Source organism: Paroedura picta, chromosome 4 (genome assembly GCF_049243985.1).
Source record: "Paroedura picta isolate Pp20150507F chromosome 4, Ppicta_v3.0, whole genome shotgun sequence".
Classification (NCBI taxonomy): domain Eukaryota; kingdom Metazoa; phylum Chordata; class Lepidosauria; order Squamata; family Gekkonidae; genus Paroedura; species Paroedura picta.
Genome location: NC_135372.1, coordinates 130,161,148 through 130,181,355, shown reverse-complemented (window position 1 = coordinate 130,181,355; position 20,208 = coordinate 130,161,148). Strand labels below are relative to the sequence as shown.

At 45.7% G+C, this 20,208-nt stretch overlaps 1 protein-coding gene across 4 annotated transcripts in view; it reads left to right on the top strand.

Moving 5' to 3' along the window:
* The first annotated feature begins 2,158 nt into the window (after nucleotides 1–2,158).
* The window catches only part of BCAS1 (brain enriched myelin associated protein 1), a 59,618-nt gene continuing 41,568 nt past the window's right edge, over nucleotides 2,159–20,208 (top strand). For 3 of the 4 annotated variants that reach the window (XM_077335653.1, XM_077335654.1, XM_077335651.1), the window contains exons 1-4: nucleotides 2,159–2,313; nucleotides 7,265–7,341; nucleotides 8,813–8,897; nucleotides 16,028–16,596. In XM_077335653.1, the coding sequence (XP_077191768.1) occupies nucleotides 7,270–7,341; nucleotides 8,813–8,897; nucleotides 16,028–16,596 (726 nt within the window). In that variant the 5' untranslated portion in view covers nucleotides 2,159–2,313; nucleotides 7,265–7,269. The remainder of the gene's footprint in view (nucleotides 2,314–7,264; nucleotides 7,342–8,812; nucleotides 8,898–16,027; nucleotides 16,597–20,208) is intronic. The other variant, XM_077335652.1, reaches the window with a different exon arrangement.

The window sequence follows — 20,208 nt, the reverse complement described above, 5'->3', positions numbered from 1 at the left end:
TCTCTCTCTCTCTCTCTCTTTTCTACACAAAGTTTGTTTACCTTCTTTATAAAACTATATTATTTTTTAAGCATTCTGGTGCTTTACCCCTCTTCACATTTTTAAACTCTGCCAACATGAATTAGGTCCCACCAAAAAGACATAAAACAACTGTGAAAGTTTTCAAGAATCACTCTTTAATGCATATAAGATGTATGTATGAATGAATTCATTTATTTCTATTTATAGGTCTCCCCTTTCCTCATGGTCTTGGGGCAGCTTACACAATCAGTTAAAAGTGATACAATAAATCTGGGTTTTAAAATGCATGAAAACAATCTATACACATCTTTCCTGCTCTCCTTATATCTCTGTGGATAGGATGGTTGCAGTTAGTCAACCAAGCACAAAACAGAGGATAGTGTGTGTGTGTGTGTGTGGGGGGGGTCTGGCTGGGGACCGGACTTGATGGTAGTGGTGATCCTTGGCCTCAGCCAAATGCCTGCCAGAGGAGTGCCAATCGCTCCCAGCATTGGGCTCTTCTCCAGGGAGTCCTTCCTTCTCATGAGGTGGCCAAAGTATTTGAGTTTCATCTTCAGGATCTGGCCTTCTAAGGAGCAGTCAGGGCTGATCTCCTCTAGGACTGACCGGTTTGTTCGCCTTGCAGTCCAAGGGACTCGCAAGAGTCTTCTCCAGCACCAGAGTTCAAAAGCCTCAATTCTTTGACGCTCGGCCTTCCTTATGGTCCAACTTTCACAGCCATACATTGCAACTGGGAATACCATAGCCTTGACCAGACACACTTTTGTTGGCAGGGTGATGTCTCTGCTTTTTAGGATGCTGTCTAGATTTGCCATAGCTTTCCTCCCCAGGAGCAAGCGTCTTTTAATTTCTTTGCTGCAGTCCCCGTCTGCAGTGATCTTGGAGCCCAGGAAAATAAAATCTGTCACTACCTCCATTTCTTCCCCATCTATTTGCCAGGAATCGAGAGGGCCGGATGCCATGCCCAGACCTCATTAGGCCTTATTAATAATAATGGATGCATTCTTTTAAAAATACAGAATCAAGCAGTGGTGAACAGGACATACACTTCCTTTTAAAGGCTGAGAGCGGCTGAGGTCACCATATTAAAGATGTTGGCAATAAATTTTAGCCGATGCACAAGGAAGATAACAAGTCAATAATGGGCTGTGTTATGTTGAGTTGTTGGGGAAACCCATAACCAAAGTCTCTTCCCAGGTGCTTTTTCATCCAGTTGAGAAATCGTAGGCTACATGCAGGCATTCTCAAAAGAGGAAGCAGGAATTCCTCATGGCAGCATCCAGGAAGACTGGAGTGCATTTTGAATGTACATATACAACAGCCAGGCCTGTCTGCTCTCACCACAAGCTAAGCAGAGTCATCCCTGGCAGGGATTTGGATGGGAGACCAGGCTTATGAAGCAATGCCAGGCAATGGCTCAACCACCCCTGCACACCGCTTGTCCTAAACATCCTACGGGATTACAATAAGTCAACTATGCCTTGACGGACAGGTAGCTATAGCAGGATACGCTTCCCAGTTTTGACAGCTGTCTCACTTAAAAGCTATCAGGAAGCCTTCTCTTAACCTTTACCTCTCCTTGGAGAAACATTCCCAGATAGTACAAAAGAGATTCGTTCGTGTATTTCAATGCTGCCTCTTCTGGGTCCTGCCACATGATGCAGCAATCATTCCCCCTTTCTTCCCCATCAGGTCACAGCTGGCTGATGGGGACCCTGTGGGGTTCTCAAGACAAGAGAGGCTGAGATTTCATTTGCCCCTTCCCAACATTGCCTCACACCCCAGATATTCCTCAGTGGTCTCCCGTCCAAAGGCCATCCCTGCTTAGCTTCTGAGAGCCGATGACATTGGACAGTCCTGGGGTTCCTTCTTAGGAGCAAAGCTGGAAGGAGGTTCACTCAAACAGTGTCTTCTATTTTCCTTCTGTCCTTTCTAGGCATCTCCCCTAGCGGAGTTGCATAATCGGCTGCACAAGCCGTTTCTTTAAAAAGAACCATTTGTGTTTTTTGGGGCGGGAGGGGGAAGCACACCGTGTGCCTTTAACCGAACAGGTTTGGGTTGCCCTGCCAGCCAGGTGGAGAAAATAGTTTAGCAGGGCAGCTGAGTGGCGCAAACTCCACCCTGTCGGTGTGGTTTCACTTTGCCGTTGTGAGGTTTCGTTCCGAAGATTGCTCAAGGTGAGGTGAGGCGTTTGCTGACCACTGGGAAGGGCTCTCTCAGTCCAGACCTCTGCCTGAACAGCTCCACGGGGAACTCGGCACTGCTAGGCTGTGGGCTGAAGAGCGGCATCAGGTAAGCGATTCTCTCCTTTGCATTGTTTCTTTGGGGGATGATTGAGGAGAATCAAATGGGTGCTGTCCAATTTCACACATAGACACATACACTCCTTCTTTCTTTCCTTCTTCTCTGCCCTGAGCCCTTCGGAAAACTGTGGGGGACAAATCTTTTGGAGGAATTCTCGGCCAGCTTCCCAGAGTGGAGTTTTGTTTGCTTGCCAGCATGGCTTGTGGGGCTTTTATGACTCCCCTCCCCACACCCACTGGGGGTTGGTGCCTCAAAGATTAATGCCAAAATGCGCCACTGGGGAAACGGAGATTGTTCCGCACAACTCAGGTGTCTGATAGGAGAGAGGGCCCGGGCAAAGGCATAAATTACCCACCCAAGTCGTTCAAGAGGGACCAGGGGAACAGCAAGATCCCAAGGAATAGCTCAGCGTGCAGCTCGCGGCTTGTGTGCGCGCTGGAACAGTCGAGAGAGCCAGTCCATGTTTATATAGCCATCGGATTTGGAGGAAACAAACCAGAACTCCGAGAATGAAATCCTCTCCCCACTGCTTTGAGGTGGAAATTAACAGAGGAAAAGCTGATGGTGATATGACCAAAAATGGAAGCTCTGCTCAAGAAGAAGAAGAAGAAGAAGAAGAAGAAGAAGAAGAAGAAGAAGAAGAAGAAGAAGAAGAAGAAGAAGAAGAGTTGTTTTTTATACCCCGCTTTTCACTGTCTGAAGGAGCATACAATCACCTTCCCTTCCTCTCCCAATAGACACCCCTGTGAGGTAGGTTAGGCTGAGAGAGCCCTGACAGGACTGCTCTGTGAGAACAGCACTTTCAGGGATGTGACAAGCCCAGGGTTATCCAGCAGACTGCATGTGGAGGAGCAGGGAGTCAAAACCAGTTCACCAGATTAGAAGCCACTGCTTTTAACCACTACGCCCACTATACTATCCAAAACTCTATATGACCTCCCTCTGTGTCGCTAACAAGGAGCTATTATGCTTCCTTCTCACAAGAATCCTGAGAGGAATGTGAAGCAGATGGACAGTGAATGTGACCATACCAAGATCATTTGGACCTTGATCTGTCCATTCCGAGCCCACCAGAATTCTAGCCATTACACCATTCAGCCACTCAGTTGGTCAGTGGGCGGTCCAGCTTAAGATTGCAAAGACTCAATTGGAAGCACCTGTTCTACCATTCAGCTAAGATGGTGCTAACCTCCTTCATCGGGTTATTGTAGAAGAAGGTTGGTATAAAATGTAACAGAAGCCCCAGCCCCTAACTTGGATAACGGTTCCCACCGTGCTGTAACTGCTTATGATCATCTCAGCAATGCATACTTAGGTTCCTCTCAGCAATGTATACTCATTTGCATCTCAGTAATTCACACAACAATCCTACAAGGTAGGCCAGTGTTGTTCCTGATTTACAAATGGGAACTGAAGAGAAGTAGAAATGGGAAATCAAGCAGAGTGAGTCCAAACTGACATCAATTCCATGGTAGGAAACAACAATCAGGACTGTGTTGGTGACACAAACCCTCCATGAAATCAAGTTGGGAGATTCCCGGAGAATTGGAGCTGGAGGCCAGAAAGAGCAGGATTTGGGCAGCTTTGTCATGCCATGGATTCCACATTCCGCAACAGCTATTTCTTTTCTCCAGGGGAACTGATTTCTGTGGGCTGGAGATATGCTATAACTGTAAGAGATCTCCAGATCTTAAGTGGAGTTTGACAACCTTACTGGGTCTTGTCCCAACTGGAAAGTTCTATATTGACAGGGGTTCATGGCAGACTATAATCTGGCGAGCTGGGTTTGATTCCCCTCTCCTCCACATGCAGCCAGCTGGGTGACCTAGTCACAGGGCTGTGCTTGCAGAGCAGCTCTCTTAGAGCTCTCTCAGCCCCACCTACCTCACAGGGTGTCTGTTGTGGGGAGAGGGAGGGAAAGGTGTTTATAAGCCACTTTCATATTCTTTTGGGTAATGAAAAGCAGGGTATTAAGAAAAGCGGCTCTTCTTCATCATTGTCATTTCACTGTATGTGAACAGCTGACAGAACTAATCCTCTGCATCAGACCAAGATGTATAAATGATTCTTGCCTCTTGTCATTGTTATGTGAGAACCACACCAGAGCAGAGAATTGACCCAAGCAAATCTCTAAAGAGCAGGCCAAAATCAAGTGTACAGTTGTTTTAGTGCCAAGTCAAGAAGGGGGGGTTGGAACAATCTTCCTGCAGCAGCCCAAAATACCCCTCCTGGGGTACGTGTGCCTCCTGCAGAACAGCATGCAGGGGGAATCGCCAAGGGGGGGAGGGAATCCGTGCAAACGACCTCCCTTTCTGTTGGTGGAAATCATAGGTTGGATCTGACCCGCCCTTATTATGCCCTACCAATGCAGATGGTGCTTCCTAAAGTATCATAGGCAAAAAGGCCTCTACCCCAATTAGCTTACAATAGAAACCTAAGGAGAGAGCTAAAAGTGAGGCAAGAATAACAAGGGATGATGGGAGACCAAACACATGCTCAAGCTTCATTTCTGTTACGAACAGAACAAACTCATAGAGCAGATGAGTTTTTTGGTGGAATTTAAAGTCTCTCAGAGCCTCTTGTGGCGCAGAGTGGTAAGGCAGCTGTCTGAAAGCTTTGCCCATGAGGCTGGGGGTTCAATCCCAGCAGCCGGCTCAAGGTTGACTCAGCCTTCCATCCTTCCGAGGTCGGTAAAATGAGTACCCAGCTTGCTGGGGGGTAAACGGTCATGACTGGGGAAGGCACTGGCAAACCACCCCGTATTGAGTCTGCCATGAAAACGCTAGAGGGCGTCACCCCAAGGGTCAGACATGACTCGGTGCTTGCACAGGGGATACCTTTACCTTTAAAGTCTCTCATGTTTAATCATTTTGAATGATGCATAATTCCCTCTTTCTTTCTTTCTTTCTTTCTTTCTTTCTTTCTTTCTTTCTTTCTTTCTTTCTTTCTTTCTTTCTTTCTTTCTTCCTTCCTTCCTTCCTTCCTTCCTTCCTTCCTTCCTTCCTTCCTTCCTTCCTTCCTTCCTTCCAATTCCTTCCTTCCTTCCAATTCCTTCCTTCCTTCCAATTCCTTCCTTCCTTCTGCTCCCACCAGTGATCCACTTGAATGAACTGTACCAGACAGGGATTTCCACAGTTCTACAAGAACAACATTGTGTTAGGGTTTGGACATTAACCCGGTCACCTAAGCAGATTTCCCCTGGCTACTAAAGAAAAAGGGAAGCCGCTTGAGTGCCAGTTTTATCCAAAGAAACATACATTTGGGAAGTACCATTTTGGAGAACTAACAGCAAGGTGGGGTTCTTAACCCTTTCTCCACCAGCCAGGCTTTTTACTCCATATTTCCCACCCAAAGCTGCTCCCCGCCCCCCATGGAATCCCAATAGTGTTTTGTTCTGAGCATTCTGTAGTCAAGTGGAAGTCCTACGGGCTGGAAAGATGGTAGGAGCCCAGCGGTGCCCCAGTTTGTATTGCTCAAGGGTGGTTCTTGTTTGCTTAGCCTGACTCATTCCAGTCCCTACCCTTTGCTGTCAACTTAGCAGCAGGCAAACTTTTAAAAAGCAAAGATAGTCCACCCCCTCCCCCTTCCTTTCCATACCCACTAGATCCATTTGCTCTTCTTTGAATTGTATGACCTTGGGAATTGTCTCCAGGCTAACAGCCGGCCAGAAGAAAAGCGGCCCGGCTGGCTTTCGTCCCTTTAATTGGCAGAAATCAGCAAGGGTGTATTTTTTTTTAAAGGATCATTCCTGAACATTGGCACTAGTTGCACAGTGGACTCTCCTCTCTGCCTCTGCTAAACTGCAAACATAGAAATAAAGATTGGCGTTTCTGAAATCTCTTCCCCACCTTTATGCAGTCTGTCCCTGGCAAGCACACAGGTGGAATCCCTTTCCAAACATTTGTGGGGTGTGTAACCGGATATTTATTTTAGCAACAGGTAGACACGTGTTCAACGTATCTCCCCCCCCCCCCCGCCGCCAGTTTCACATTGCAGAATGTAATATGATACCCAAAACTTCTGGGTTCCAGACTCATGATCCAGACCTGCTGAATAAGCCTGAATTTAGCAATCAGACTTCCTCCCTTAGACGTAGCCATTAAGTGTATCGTGCCAGATGTTTGGGTCTTGAAATGGCTCAGATGACTCAAAGCTGCCAACCCAGCTTTTGTGCAATAACCAAGAGCCCGCCTGACATGTGACAAAAGCAGGCCTGGATATTTAAAAGAAGAGTATGTTTTCATGCACCGCTTTTCTCTACCCAAAGGAGTCTCAAAGCAGCTTACAACCGCCTTCCCTTCCTCTCTCCAAGACAGACACCCTGTGACCTCCTCCGGCAGGCCAGTTCCATAGGGGGGAGGCCACGATGGAAATGACACATGGGAAATTGTTGATTTTGCCCATTTGCAGATTGGCCTCTGCAAATATCACCAATTCCACTTCCCTCCTGCTTCCATTTCTTCCCCTGTGGGGAAATACGCTGACTCGGGATTGTTTTTATGCTTACACTGTTTTTGTTATGGGATTGTTTTTTATGCTTTTTGTTTTCTTGAATTGTTTTCATTCATGAGCTATCTTGGGAAGGTCCCTGGAGATGCAGCACCTACACTGTTTAAAGAAATGAATCATGGCATAATCCTATATAAGGATCAGTTGCATTCTCAATTCCGGAGTCGCATCGAAAATCAGTCCATTTGAGAACGTGTCGGATCCCTGTGTGAGAGGTGGCTCAGTGGCAGAGCATCTGCTTGGCATGCAGAAGGTCCCAGGTTCAATCTCCAGGACCTCCAATTCAGGACCTGGTAGACCCTGGAAAGTCATGGATAGTCTGAGCAGATACTGACCTTGGTCGACCAGTGATCCAATTCAGTGTAGGGCAGCTTCGTGTGCATTCACTCCTGCATTTCCTAAACGTCAACTTGGGTTTTCTCAAATGCAGGCAGTATGGGGAACACATTAACGAAAGAAGAGGAACCTTCGGATCAAGAAATCATTCACAGAACGTCATACGCAGAGGTAATTTTCAGCCAAAAGCTCAGTCATGGTTGGCTTGAACGTAGCCCTCTGGAGAAATCAAATTGACAACCTTGGTCTTTAACTGCCCAACATAAGCCCTGCTGTAACACAGTTAATACCAGAGATGTTTAAAGACTGAGATGGGATGTTTGGAACGAAGAAGCTAGCCAACTACACAGTATGGGATTAGAATCTGGATTTTCTGCTTAGATGTGGTTTTCTAGTATTTGTATTCAGGTATTAAGACAAAGGTCACTTGCCCAATGTCTTTGTTCAGGATCGGATACTGAAAGGAAGCAGTCCTCACCCCTGGTTCCCCATGGTTTATGGGATGCGGTTTCCCACCATGCCCTGAAAATCTTCAGCTGCCTGTTTCCACTCATTAGGCCTCTAATTAAAGGCACAGGAGGGGGTGGGATTTGTCCTTTTGCCAACTCTACTGGTGAAGACAGTTAGCATTCATAGTACTTTTATAATAACTTTCCAGGGTTTTGTTGTGGTTGTTTCAATTCATTTATTTATTTTTCAGTTTATATACTGCCGCTCTCCCAATGGTCTTGAGGCGGTTCACAGCAATAAAACATTAAAATACAGTAAAACCCCATAAAATCCTCCCTTACAACAACAAAGGCGGCAGGCGATCACATAAACCTTGTAATTTATCTGGAACAGGCTGCCTAAGGAGGTGGTGAGCTCCCCCTTCACTAGCAGTCTTCAAGCAAAGGTTGGATACACACTTTTCTTGGATGCTTTAGGATGCTTTGGGCTGATCCTGCGTTGAGCAGGGGGTTGGACTAGATGGCCTGTATGGCCCCTTCCAACTCTATGATTCTATGATTCTAATTACTCCCATCCCCTTCCCTCCACATCCAGCCGGAGGCCAGGTCTTCCATTGGGAGTGAGGTGGCATATTTGGCTGGACCATGGGGGGGATCCTCAGATAGAATACCGGAACTCCACCCTGGCCTCAACCATACGCCTGGCGGAAGAGCTCCACCTTGCAGGCCCTGTGGAAAGCAACGTGGTACAGCAGATGGGAAGAGGATTCCCCTACAATAAAAAAATTATTTACCGACAAAAACTAACCTGCATTTTTTCCCCCCCAAAAAATGTACTGCTTGTAGAGGAATCCTCAAAGGCATCAGGAAAGGACTGTAGAATTCACAAAGGAAGATGATTTGACCTGAAATGGATCTTTTTCAATTGGCGATAGTTTGTGGCTCAGTGGAGCCTCAAGGATACTCGCACCTTCAAATATGGTTTCTGGTGGTTCAGTAGAACCTCAATAAGAGACCACACCTTTAATTTGGGTGTGTTTAATATCACCACGACTCAATCTACTGTGTCCAAAAGGCATTGAGTGGCCCCTAAAATGGTTTCTAAACGTATCTACCAATTTTGTCCGTTGCATGTAATCCCTTTGTACAGTTCAAAGAAGATTCCCATGACTAACCAAATTTTGATGCTCTAGATCTCTTCTGAACCTCCTGACAATATTAAGAATGGACCTATCACTACTGAGACGCTACAGATTTCTTTGACAAAGGGTGAAACAGGTATGTTACAGAGAGGAAGTTCTGTTCTGCCTATTTCCGTGTATTGTATAAGTGTTACCATGCTGTATTGATCACACATAGGGTTGCTAGATCCAGGCTGGGAAATCCCTGGATATTTTGGGGGTGGAGCTTGGAGTGTGCAGGATTTGGTGAGAACACCCGCCTCCCTCTCCCTTGTTCCCAGGGACAGGAATGTCTTTTTAAAAATGGCTAACATCCTGGAACATTCAGTGTGTGGCCCCCTTTGAAACTCAAATACTTTGGCCACCTCATGAGAAGGGACTCTCTGGAGAAGAGCCTAATGCTGGGAGCGATTGAGGGCAAAAGAAGAAGGGGACAACAGAGAATGAGGTGGCTGGATGGAGTCACTGAAGCAGTCAGTGTGAGCTTAAATGGACTCCAGGGAATGGTAGAGGACAGGAAGGCCTGGAGGATCATTGTCCATGGGATTGCGATGAGTCAGACATGACTTCGCAATTAACAACAACATCCTGGAGCAACAAATAGGTGGACAAGCATGCAGGCTATGCCAGAAATAATTCCCCCTCCCCAAAGTTGTGATACAAAATATGCCTCTCTAAAGTGCCCCCCCCAAAAAAAACCAGGAAAGAAAATAATTGTTTTTAAATATCAAGACTCCTGATTCTATAAGGGGTGGTGCTCAAAATGCATTTTGCATCTATGATTAGAGGCATTTCAACTGACAACTATGAATTTAAGAAAAAAATAGCAGGCATTGCTATTTAAAACCTTTAAAACAAAGAGAAAGGTTATTGGGTACCTGGCTTGATTGACAGGCAGAAGAGAGTCATGTGTAAAGCACGTTGCTCTCTTCCGCCATTTCCAGCAGGTGATGTGGAGGGTGAGAAGTGCGAAAAGGTGGCAAACTAGAGCGAGACAGCAAAAAGGTGAGGAGGGGCCAGGAAACACGATAATGTTTAGCGCTACACCAATCAACTGGCATAACGCTATTTTTGCCGACATGCGGAAATGCGCCTAAAAGCATTTTCCTGTGATAGAAACGCCGCTGAAGCAGAGCTAGATCCTCCTTTACCTGGAGTACTGTGTGCAGTTCTGGAGGCCTCACTTCAAGAAGGACGTAGATAAAATTGAAAGGGTACAGAGGAGAGCGACGAGGATGATCTGGGGCCAAGGGACCAAGCCCTATGAAGATAGGTTGAGGGACTTGGGAATGTTCAGCCTGGAGAAAAGGAGCAGGATGCTGTTTCCGTTGGCTGCAGAGGAGAGGGCACGCAGTAATGGGTTTAAACTACAAGTACAACGATAAGAGCCTCTTGTGGCGCAGAGTGGTAAGGCAGCTGTCTGAAATCTTTGCCCATGAGGCTGGGAGTTCAATCCCAGCAGCCGGCTCAAGGTTGACTTAGCCTTCCATCCTTCTGAGGTCAGTAAAATGAGTACCCAGCTTGCTGTGAGGTAAACGCTAATGACTGGGGAAGGCACTGGCAAACCACCTTGTATTGAGTCTGCCATGAAAACGCTAGAGGGCATCACCCCAATGGTCAGACATGACTCGGTGCTTGCACAGGGGATACCTTTACCTTTACCTTACAACGATATAGGCTAGATATCAGGAAAAGAAATTTCACAGTCAGAGTAGTTCAGCAGTGGAATAGGCTGCCTAAGGAGGTGGTGAGCTCCCCCTCACTGGCAGTCTTCAAGCAAAGGTTGGATACACACTTTGATTCTATGATTCTATGATTCTCTCAGCAGACCTCTTTAGGGTTGATCTTTTAGTCATCATGAGTGAGGGCGAAAACTAGGAGCTAAAAAAGGCATGAGATAAAACCATGCAAGACAAACACCACAAGACTAATCACACACCCTGAAGAAACACCTGCTTGCTCCAGAGCTGCAGGGCTTTGCATGATTGATGAGTTCATAAAGGTGTGTGTAAAGGTAAATTCAGGGTACAGAGAATCAGTTTGAGACATAGAGAAACCGCATCTCGGATGGTGAATATACCAGCCATTCTCAACCATTTTTGGCCATATTCCTTTTAGGAGCTCTTCTCAGGGCTAGGCTGACTGCTTGTGCAATGAGCTAGGCTAAAAAGGCCTAAACTAAGAGTGAATGAACGCTATTCAATGTACCCTGTCATATATATATATATATATACACACATACATACATACACACATACATACATACACACATACATACATACATACATACATACATACATACATATATATATATATATATATATATATATATATATATATATATATATATATATATATATGCATATATATATACATACACACACACACACACATATATATATGCAAGACAGATTTCTTGAACATTCAACCAAGAGAACCATGTGCATTCAGTTTTTCCCCCCTTGAAATTAATTAATTAATTCAAGTACACCCAAAGGAACAGATTACACCATTTCTTTTTCTTTCTCTTGATAAAGGTTGAGCTTTCTAGCAATTAATGATGCCATACATGACAACAAAGGTATTTCATTGGTTCAGTTACTAGCCTCCCCAACCCTTTGGGCTCCCCTTCTCACATTTTTCAATTTGTGGCTCCCTTCACATATGCCAGAGCCCCCCAGTGGGCCATACAGCCCTCGCTGAGAATGACTGGTCTATCCTACTGGGTATAGCTTGCAGAAATGAGGGTTCTTGTTACTGTGTAACTTTATCATCATGTAATAATGCAGTGGTAATGCAGAAGGAGGTCTGTCTGTGGAGCGCTTTGACTGCAGTGAGTGGGGGCCAAGCAGGAAATTGGCTCTCCACAGATGGAAATCTTGTTGGCCACAGAAAAGTCCCTGTGGATGCAAGACACTCAGAGCGAAACTGTGTAGTCCCAAAATAGGATGGGTGCCGTTCAAAAGTCAAATGAAAGCGTGTTAAGCTAATGTCAAAAGTGACTGACAAGGTGGAGAGTAGGTAATTCAGGCTCCTCTCGAGCCCCGAGTCCTGCTCAATAGGCGTGTTGTCGTGACATGCGCAGTGCGTGTGATTATGCATTAAGCAACTCTCAGTTTTCCTTTATGATATTCCTCCCCCACAGCAGTCTCAGGACCACACTATTTTGATTCTCATAATTTTTGGAGTATGACATTGGAAACAACACTTCGTCTCCTCAGATCCTTAAATTTCTGTTCTCTGGACTTTCTGGACTATTTGTGTGTGCGCATGTATTGTGTACTGAGGTGGAGGCATGTTGTTTTAGTACAAAAAGCTGATATGTCAAACTCATGTATGAACTGTGGGTGTTAGCGTGAAATGATTAATGGTATTTGACTTGGTTCTGATTCATACAAAAATTTGTCACCCTGTCTTCTGTGCTTTGTTTTCAGTTAAAGGGAAAATCTTTCCCCTGTGTTCTCACCTGCCTGCCTCTCTCTTGTGTCTAATTTCTCATTAAGGCACAATCACAGGGATGTCACGCTAGATTACACTGTTTATATATCTGCCCCTGAGCGGATGAAACGTTCGGTGTTTGGAATTCTCCATAATTTTTTTCCCAAATGTAATTATCAGCTTTGTTGCAGCCCATTTTGGTTTGGGACTGCAGGGAGAGGGGCAGAAAATCTTCCTTATACATGCTGCCCCTGGTCCCGTATCCCAATGTGAAATGGCCCTGGGGAGACACTGTTCTCCCGATTGTAGAAACTACTCCATACACTTCTCACAAGCCCAGTTCAGACGTAACACAAACTATGTTTTTTCCCTGCAGAGCTTGTAAAACACAGATGTTCCACCAGGTCCCAAGGAATAGCTTGCAAGGGGTTGGAATCAATTTTCAGAGCATGTGTCAAACAGCTCGCCACCACTCAGAGTACTTGGGGGCAGGCTCAGGCGGAGGTCACCCTAGATCTCATTAATAAGTACTCCATTTTATCTGTCCTGAATCTGTTTCCCATCACCTGCTTGTTTAACTGGAGATACCAGGGATCAAACCTGGGATTTTCTACATGGAATATAATTAGAACTGCCAGCATCAGCTTGGAAAAGACCTGGAGATTTGAGAGGCAGAGTCCAAGGAAGGTGGTGTTTGCAGAGAGGAGGGACTTCAATAAAGCATAATGCTAGGATCCGCCTTCCAGGTGATCTCTCTCACCTGGAGATTAGTTGTAATCCCAGGAGATCCTTGGAGGTTGGCAATCCTAAATGTAGCAGCTCTCCTGCTGCATCTGGAATACCTGATACTTCCTGGCTTTCTCAGCAACCGGAGTGATGCTGTGTATTCAATGGTGTGTTTAGTAAAGGGGTGTAGTGAGTGTGTCAGTCTGTTAACATAACACAATCAGCCCAGTTAGTCAATGATGCATCGATGGCTGCCTACTACTTTCCTTTCCCCAATTGTACAGCCAAGAGCTCAAGCTTGATGCAATGAAGTTGACTCAGTTCAGTTTCTAAAAGCTTTTTTTTGGTCATTACAAGTGACTTAGTTTCTTTAGGCATAATACAGATCACAGGCTGGGTCTAGAGTTCCAGCTAGGATTGCCAGCCTCAAGGAGCTGCCTGGAGATCTCCTGGTATTGCCACTGATCCCCTGATTTATTTAAACTTTATGGCCCAACCCCAATAGGCCTATAGACCAGTGGTCCCTAACCTTTTTATCACCGGGGACCGGTCAATACTTGACAATTTTACTGAGGCCCGGTGGGGGGGGGAGTCTTTTTTCAAGGGACATTGCCGCCGCCTGAGCCCCTGTTCCACTTGCTTCCCCACTGGCACCCCTGACTTCCCGCCACCCACTGGGGGGCGCTGCCAGCAGCATCTGCGTAGTGCCACGACGAGGGGGAGCCCCAGCCATGTTAGCCATTGGAAAGCACCAAAGATGAGCCAGCAGCAGAGTGGCAGGGCAGCCCCCAAGGCAGCAGCCAGGGAGGAGGATGAGGAGGAGCCACGGCCCGATACCAAATGATCTACGGACCGATCCCGGTCTCCAGACCGAGGGTTGGGAACCACTGCTATAGATGTTTTTGGTTTGGGTTCCTGGCCTCTTGCTTGATTTGTCTCCTTTTTGTTGTGAGCCGTGCTAGATTGTACACGTGTTCCTTGTAACACAGACAGAGCTACTGCTTCTGTTGTTTTGGTTGATCTTAATTCAAGGCATTACATTGATTTGGGGTTTTAATTTGGACTACGGAGTACAGCTATCCACAGCCTTTGTCATTTTGCTGGTGGTTGTGTAAGGAAATGCACAAATTACTTTCATGAATTTTGTGTTTCTGTTTTCACTTTGTAAAGTCACTGGCCTCGTATCTCTCCCTCTCCTTGCTTCTACTCTTCACTGATCCCCTTGGCTCAGATCTTTTCACAGCTGTTTTAAGAAATACCCTTAGAAAACATTTTCTTGCTTTCGCTTCAGATGCTGCTTCTGAAATCAAAGGCGCGTCAATCTACCATGACCTGCTTTTATCTCTGTGTTTGGCTGCTCTTAGATAAGTGACGTGGTTTCATTTTGAAGCCAAAATCTGCCACAGTTTGCAGCTTGACTAATGAGGCAATGGCAAATTTTTGGACCGTTGCTGTAGGACTCGAATTCTCAAAGGGTGCAGTAGGCCACTTGAGGAAGATGTGGCAAGTAACTAGCACAGTCCCCTACCTTGTGAATGGGATGGATAATTCTCAAATGGGGCAAGTACAACCATCTCAGGAAGTGGATCTGGGATTCTATGCAGGGTGAGAATGTTAGGAAGGCCAACATGGCTTTGCACAAAACCCTCGTTTAACTCCTGTTCATTTCAATCAGATTTCTCATGCGGTGTTCTCATAACAAACAATAATGGTGCTCTTTTATCCTATAAGGTACGCACACTAAAGATTATGCACAAGTTAAATAGTGCTATAGGCCGTTCTTAGCCTCTTTTTTTCCCCCTGTAAGCCAATGATTTGAAGTGATGCCAATGTGGGTCACAAGAAGGAAACCCATAACAGTATGGAAGGTCTTGACCACATTCTCATGCAAGCTGCTGTCAAAACTCATCTATTATAAAGAGGATGACACATTCCTAGAATCATAGAATAACAGAGTTGGAAGGGGACTGCTGGGTCATCTAGTCCAACCCCCTCCACTATGCAGGACACTCACAACCCTATCGCTCATCCACTGTAACCTGCCACCCCCTAGAGCCTTCACAGAATCAGCCTCTCCATCAGATGGCTCTCCAGCCTCTGTTTTAAAATCTCCAAAGATGGAGAACCCACCACCTCCCAAGGAAGCCTGTTCATTAGCCATGTTGATGTTATGACTGTGCATACCTACAGTTGCCAACCTTCAGGTGTTGGCTGGAGATCTGCCACTGTCACAACTGATCTCCAGGTGACAGAGATCAGTTCCCCCAGAGAAAATGCCCATGTTGGTGGCATTAGAGCCCACTGAAGTCCTTCCTCTTCCAAACCCCACCTTCTTCAAGCTGCACCCACAACATTGCCGGATATTCCCCAACCTGGAGTTGACAACCTTGCACAAAATGGAAGCCTGTCAACTGTGGTTTATCAGGAATTCTCAGTACCTGCAGTCCTCTAAATCTGCAAGGGGGTCAAGTTTTTGAATGGGGCAACCAATAGATTCTGCATGCATGGAAAGCCTCTTTGGAAAACCTGGTTATTCAGAGTTCTGGTCCATGTTTATTGAATCTGAAGACCCACATGTTGTCCCTTTCAGACAACATAATAATTTATTGATTTCTTGATTTTTACATCACCATGTCTCAAAATGGTTTAGAGCAGATTAAAATAAAATTAGAGACAAAGTGTATAAGTTTAAAATGTTAACATCTCGATGTAAAATTCAGCCAGTCCGATAAATTAAAACCCTGTAGCCACCTGTTCTTATAAACATCTGCCTGAGGAGGCAGTCGGAGTACTTAGATGTTACCTACAGGTGGCCTTCCAGACAGCCAGGCCAGCATCTTCTCCCTGTTAACTCCGGCCTCCACCATCAGCTTGGCAGAACTGGAAGGATTTGCATGTGGTTGTTGGCCTCCAAGTACCTGTGGACTGTAGCGTCTGAAAAGGCTGCAGTGCACACTCAGGCCAGGCAGTCGACAGTCCATTGAAAGATCCAAGCAGCTAAGATTAATGGTGTTTCTTTCCTGTCTCGAGGGATAATGGCTGTTTTCTTGTTTGCACTTGCAGTGGATGCGAGAGCGAACGGCGTCCAGGATAATGTGGCTGTTTCTTCCCCAAAGACAATGGAGATCATCCCCGTCTCCGAGGCCCCCGGGAATAATCTCGGGAAGGAAGCCAAGGTGGCCCCGCCAGCTGCCAAATCCCGTTTTGCTTTTGCATTTGCACGGCCCGTACCAGGACGTACCGAAGAGCTGACGACAAATGCTTCGGTTGCATTGGCTCCACCGGACGCCACTTCGGCAGCAGTCCCGGCAAACAAAGCCACGAGGGAGGTGGTGGATCTCCCCGCTGCAGCTGTGCCCGAGGGAGCTGCAGATAAAACCCTAAGCGAAGCATCCCTCACTGAAATCGAACTCTCTGAGCCAGCCTCGTCCCAGGAGGAGAATGCTGCTTCCTCTAAGCCCAAAGAATTGACCTTTTTCGACAGACTCTTCAGATTGGAAAAGGGGAAAGACAAGAACCACACGCAAGCCCAGAGCCAAGAGCAAGGGAAGGCAGAAGACCCTGGTGTGAGCATCACAGCAGAAGAAACTTCAGGATTACAAAGTGTCCCAGATAATGCCCTGCCAGGAAAGGCAAGTATTTAAACAAGAACACCTGATTTGTTTCTTTATTAAACCTGAAAATATAATTTACAGGACGAGATAGCATTGTATCAGACAGGTAAGCACAATGGAGAGATTTAAGTTACAGGTGGAATGTGGATGGTCTACAGCAGCCATTCTCAATGGGGGGGGTTATGGCCCCTTGGGGGGCCCTGACACATTTGAAGGGGGCCGCAGACTGCAGAATGTGAGAAGGGAAGCTCAAGGAGTTTATGGGGGGCCCTGATAACTGAACCAATGAAATACTCTTTTCGTCACGTATAACTTACCGTATTTGCCGGCGTATAAGACGACTGGGCGTATAAGATGACCCCTCAACATTTCCACTCAAAATACACTACTATGGGCCACTATGGGCAACTATGTCTACCCCAACTGAAGTGCACCCGGCATATGAGACCCCCCCACTTGGAGGCATGTTTTTCAGGAGGGAAAAGTAGTCTTATACGCCAGCAAATACTGTAGTTAATTTCTAGAAAGTTCGACTTTCATCAGGGGAAAGGAAAAGAAATCTTGTAATCCATTTCTTTCTGTGTGTTTGAATTAATGTATTCAAGGGGAAGAAATTAACACACATGCTTCTCTTGGTTGAATGTCTTCGAAATCCGTGTTGTGTATATATAAGACAAGGTACATCGAGTCCAGTTAATTCAGCCTTAGTTTAGGCCTTTTTAAAGCCTAGCTCATTCTGCAAGGGGCCAACCTACTGTAGGGGGCTCTGGAACCCAAGAAAAGTTCCGAAAAGGGCTGCAGCCAAAAGAAGGTTGGTTCACAGCATGCATCGCCAATTTGAGCCATGGAAGCCAAATATGGGGTGCAGAACAATATCACGCACCCTACAGTATTGATTTATTAGGTGGGCCTTTAAAATCCAGTTCTTCCTTCAAGGAGCCAACGGCAGTGCACAGTGATCTCCTGTCCTCCATTTTATCCTTATAACAACCCTGCAATGTAGGAAAGATGGAGAGAGAATGACGGGCTCAAATCTCATAGGTGAACTTGGGTCTCTGTTCCTAATTATGCACCCTGTAATCACTACATATTGCTATCCTACCAGACTTTCGCCCAGGTGTGAACAAAGAGTGGTTCACAATTTACCATAAAGACCAGGGGCAGTCAAACTGCGGCCCTGCAGATGCTGGCAGGGGCTCATGGGAATTGTAGTCCATGGACATCTGCAGGGTCGCAGTTTGACTACCCCTGATAAAGATGAACAAATTATTTTTCAAAAGTGGCAAGCGAAGGGGATTTTCAGTTAATGCAACGTTGAGCTTTGGGTTTAGTATGTAGGGTTCAGTTCAGGTGCTCCGAAATCGCAGAATGATCTGAACTGTGATGGAGGCCATTGAACCCAAGAGTTTCCTATAATTCTCCCTCTGAAAAGGTAACATTTGAAGATCTTCAAAAATCAATCATGCTAGCATCTGATGATACAGAACATTTCTATTGAAATTATTTTTAAAAGCTCAACAAGAAAGCATTGACTGGTCCACTGGATTCAAATCAGATGAATTTTTGGCTGAACCAGAGTTAAGACATCCTGTTGTTCTTTTAGTCATAAAGCATAGTTGTTGTTGTTGTGTGTGTGTGTGTCTTTTTTTTAAAGAAGAGCTCTTTAGAACTGAGATAATGACTGGAATCTCATCAAATGGTGTCCAATCAGCTTGTCTTCTACCATTGTGTAACTCCAGCTGAAACCAGAAGCTATTGCCAATCCCGTACCTTGAGTTGCCAATTAAAACTTCACTGGTTCAACCAGTAAAACCATGTTCTGGCAGGTAGACAGTGTTGTGGTGTGAAAAACCAATCAACTCAAGGATCAAGAGTCCTATCTAGTTTCCTCTTGTCTGGCTTTACCAACATGACCCCTCAGATTCCAGCCATTACTAGACTTTTAAATCTGGTGCCACGCCCTTCTTTAGCTCCTTCCCCAAACCAGTATTTTAAAATTAAGATGTAACAACCGTACCCATCCCTCCTTGTTAGAGAATTCAAGGGCTAACCTTGCAGACCAGCAGTCTGAGTCAGGGTAGCACACCATGTTATCTTCCTTGGCTTCTAAAGTGCTAGGGTCTAATGGCAGAGATATTGCTTGGCTGTAGGAATGCTAATAAATTCACTGTATAAGACTGAATGGAGTAAATCTATGCCAACAATGTGAACAAAGCTTGAGTACTCAGGGAGAAGAGGCATCCTTTTGTTTCTGATGTGGTATGCTGGTCACATAGGGTTGCCATCTTCAAGATGGAGCCTGGAGATGTCCTCTAGTTACAACTGATCTTCAGATATGGCGATCAATTTCCCTGGGGAATATGGCTGCTTTGGGCTCCACAGCTCCCTGTTGACCTCTCTCCTCTCCATGGCTCTGTCTTGAGCTCCCTCTTTTCCCCAAACCCTGTCCTTCCCAGTCTCCACCCTGGGGGAAAAAATCTCCAATCTGAAATTGGCAGCCTTGTGACCAAGACAGGTATCACTTCAGAAGAAGCATTCCTTCCTGTCCGTAGGAATCCCTCCTCTGAGGTGTTGCTTGGAGTAGAAGGATTGAAAACTCTTTATTTTGAAAAAAGGCTACTGTGGAAGTGCAACTGAGAACTGCTTTTCAATCGAAAGATTAATCTGATTAATGTCCTAATTGTGGTTGACCTTAAAATGGGAGCTCTGTTTTCCTTAGTCCTCAGCTGTGGCTCTTTCTCTTTGTCCTGATGCAAAGAACCTTCTAAACCCTCTGGTTTCCAGAAAACCTTTTCTGTATGGGTTCCACTCCCCCAAAAACCACAGCTCCAAGTCTTCTTGGGACCCCAGTGGGTGCTTTTTAAAGAATCCAATAACTTCTCTGGAATTCCAGTCAAGGCACACCAATGTCACAAGCAGCGTGGTTCTGAATCGTGCCTTGTCTGTTAAAACAAACCTTGGTAAGAATTCCTTAAGCAGGGACGTCAGTTTTATTCTGAAAAAATAAATGTGCCGATTTACGATTAAATGGCATGAGGGTAAGGCAGTCAGTTCCCTTTAAAACTGGTTTCTTTCCCTGACCGATGGCAGACAGCCTAATTTCTGATTATACGGGTGATATCTTTATGCTGGGAGGCTAAATATTTGATATAATCACAATTATCCAGCTCTTTACTCCAGGCACACATCCCTCTTTTGAGAAGGTCATGACGGATAGCTTCTGTGGGAGCTGAACCACATTAAAGTCCCCGTCCCATCCCCGCCCCCCCCCCCTGTCACAATTTCAACAAACAAGAAAGTAAAGCTGAGAGAGAGACGCCTCCATTTTCAGTTTTGGTCCAGGAACGACACAGGCCATTCTGTGTTTGGTGAACCAGAGCCTTATTTTCAAGTCCCACAAAACTACATTCAGGAAGCTGCATAATTAAAACAAGGGCCGGATTCATGACTCGATGAAGCATTTACTATTCACTCCAAGGTAAATGATGCGCCTGAAATGTTTCACTGACTAAGCCGTCCTTCTCTCCCCCCCCCCAACCCCCACCGACCACACAGGGTGTCTGTTATGGGGAGAAAAAGGGAAGGCGATTGTAAACCTCTTTGAGATTCCTTCAGGTTGTAAAATTCAGG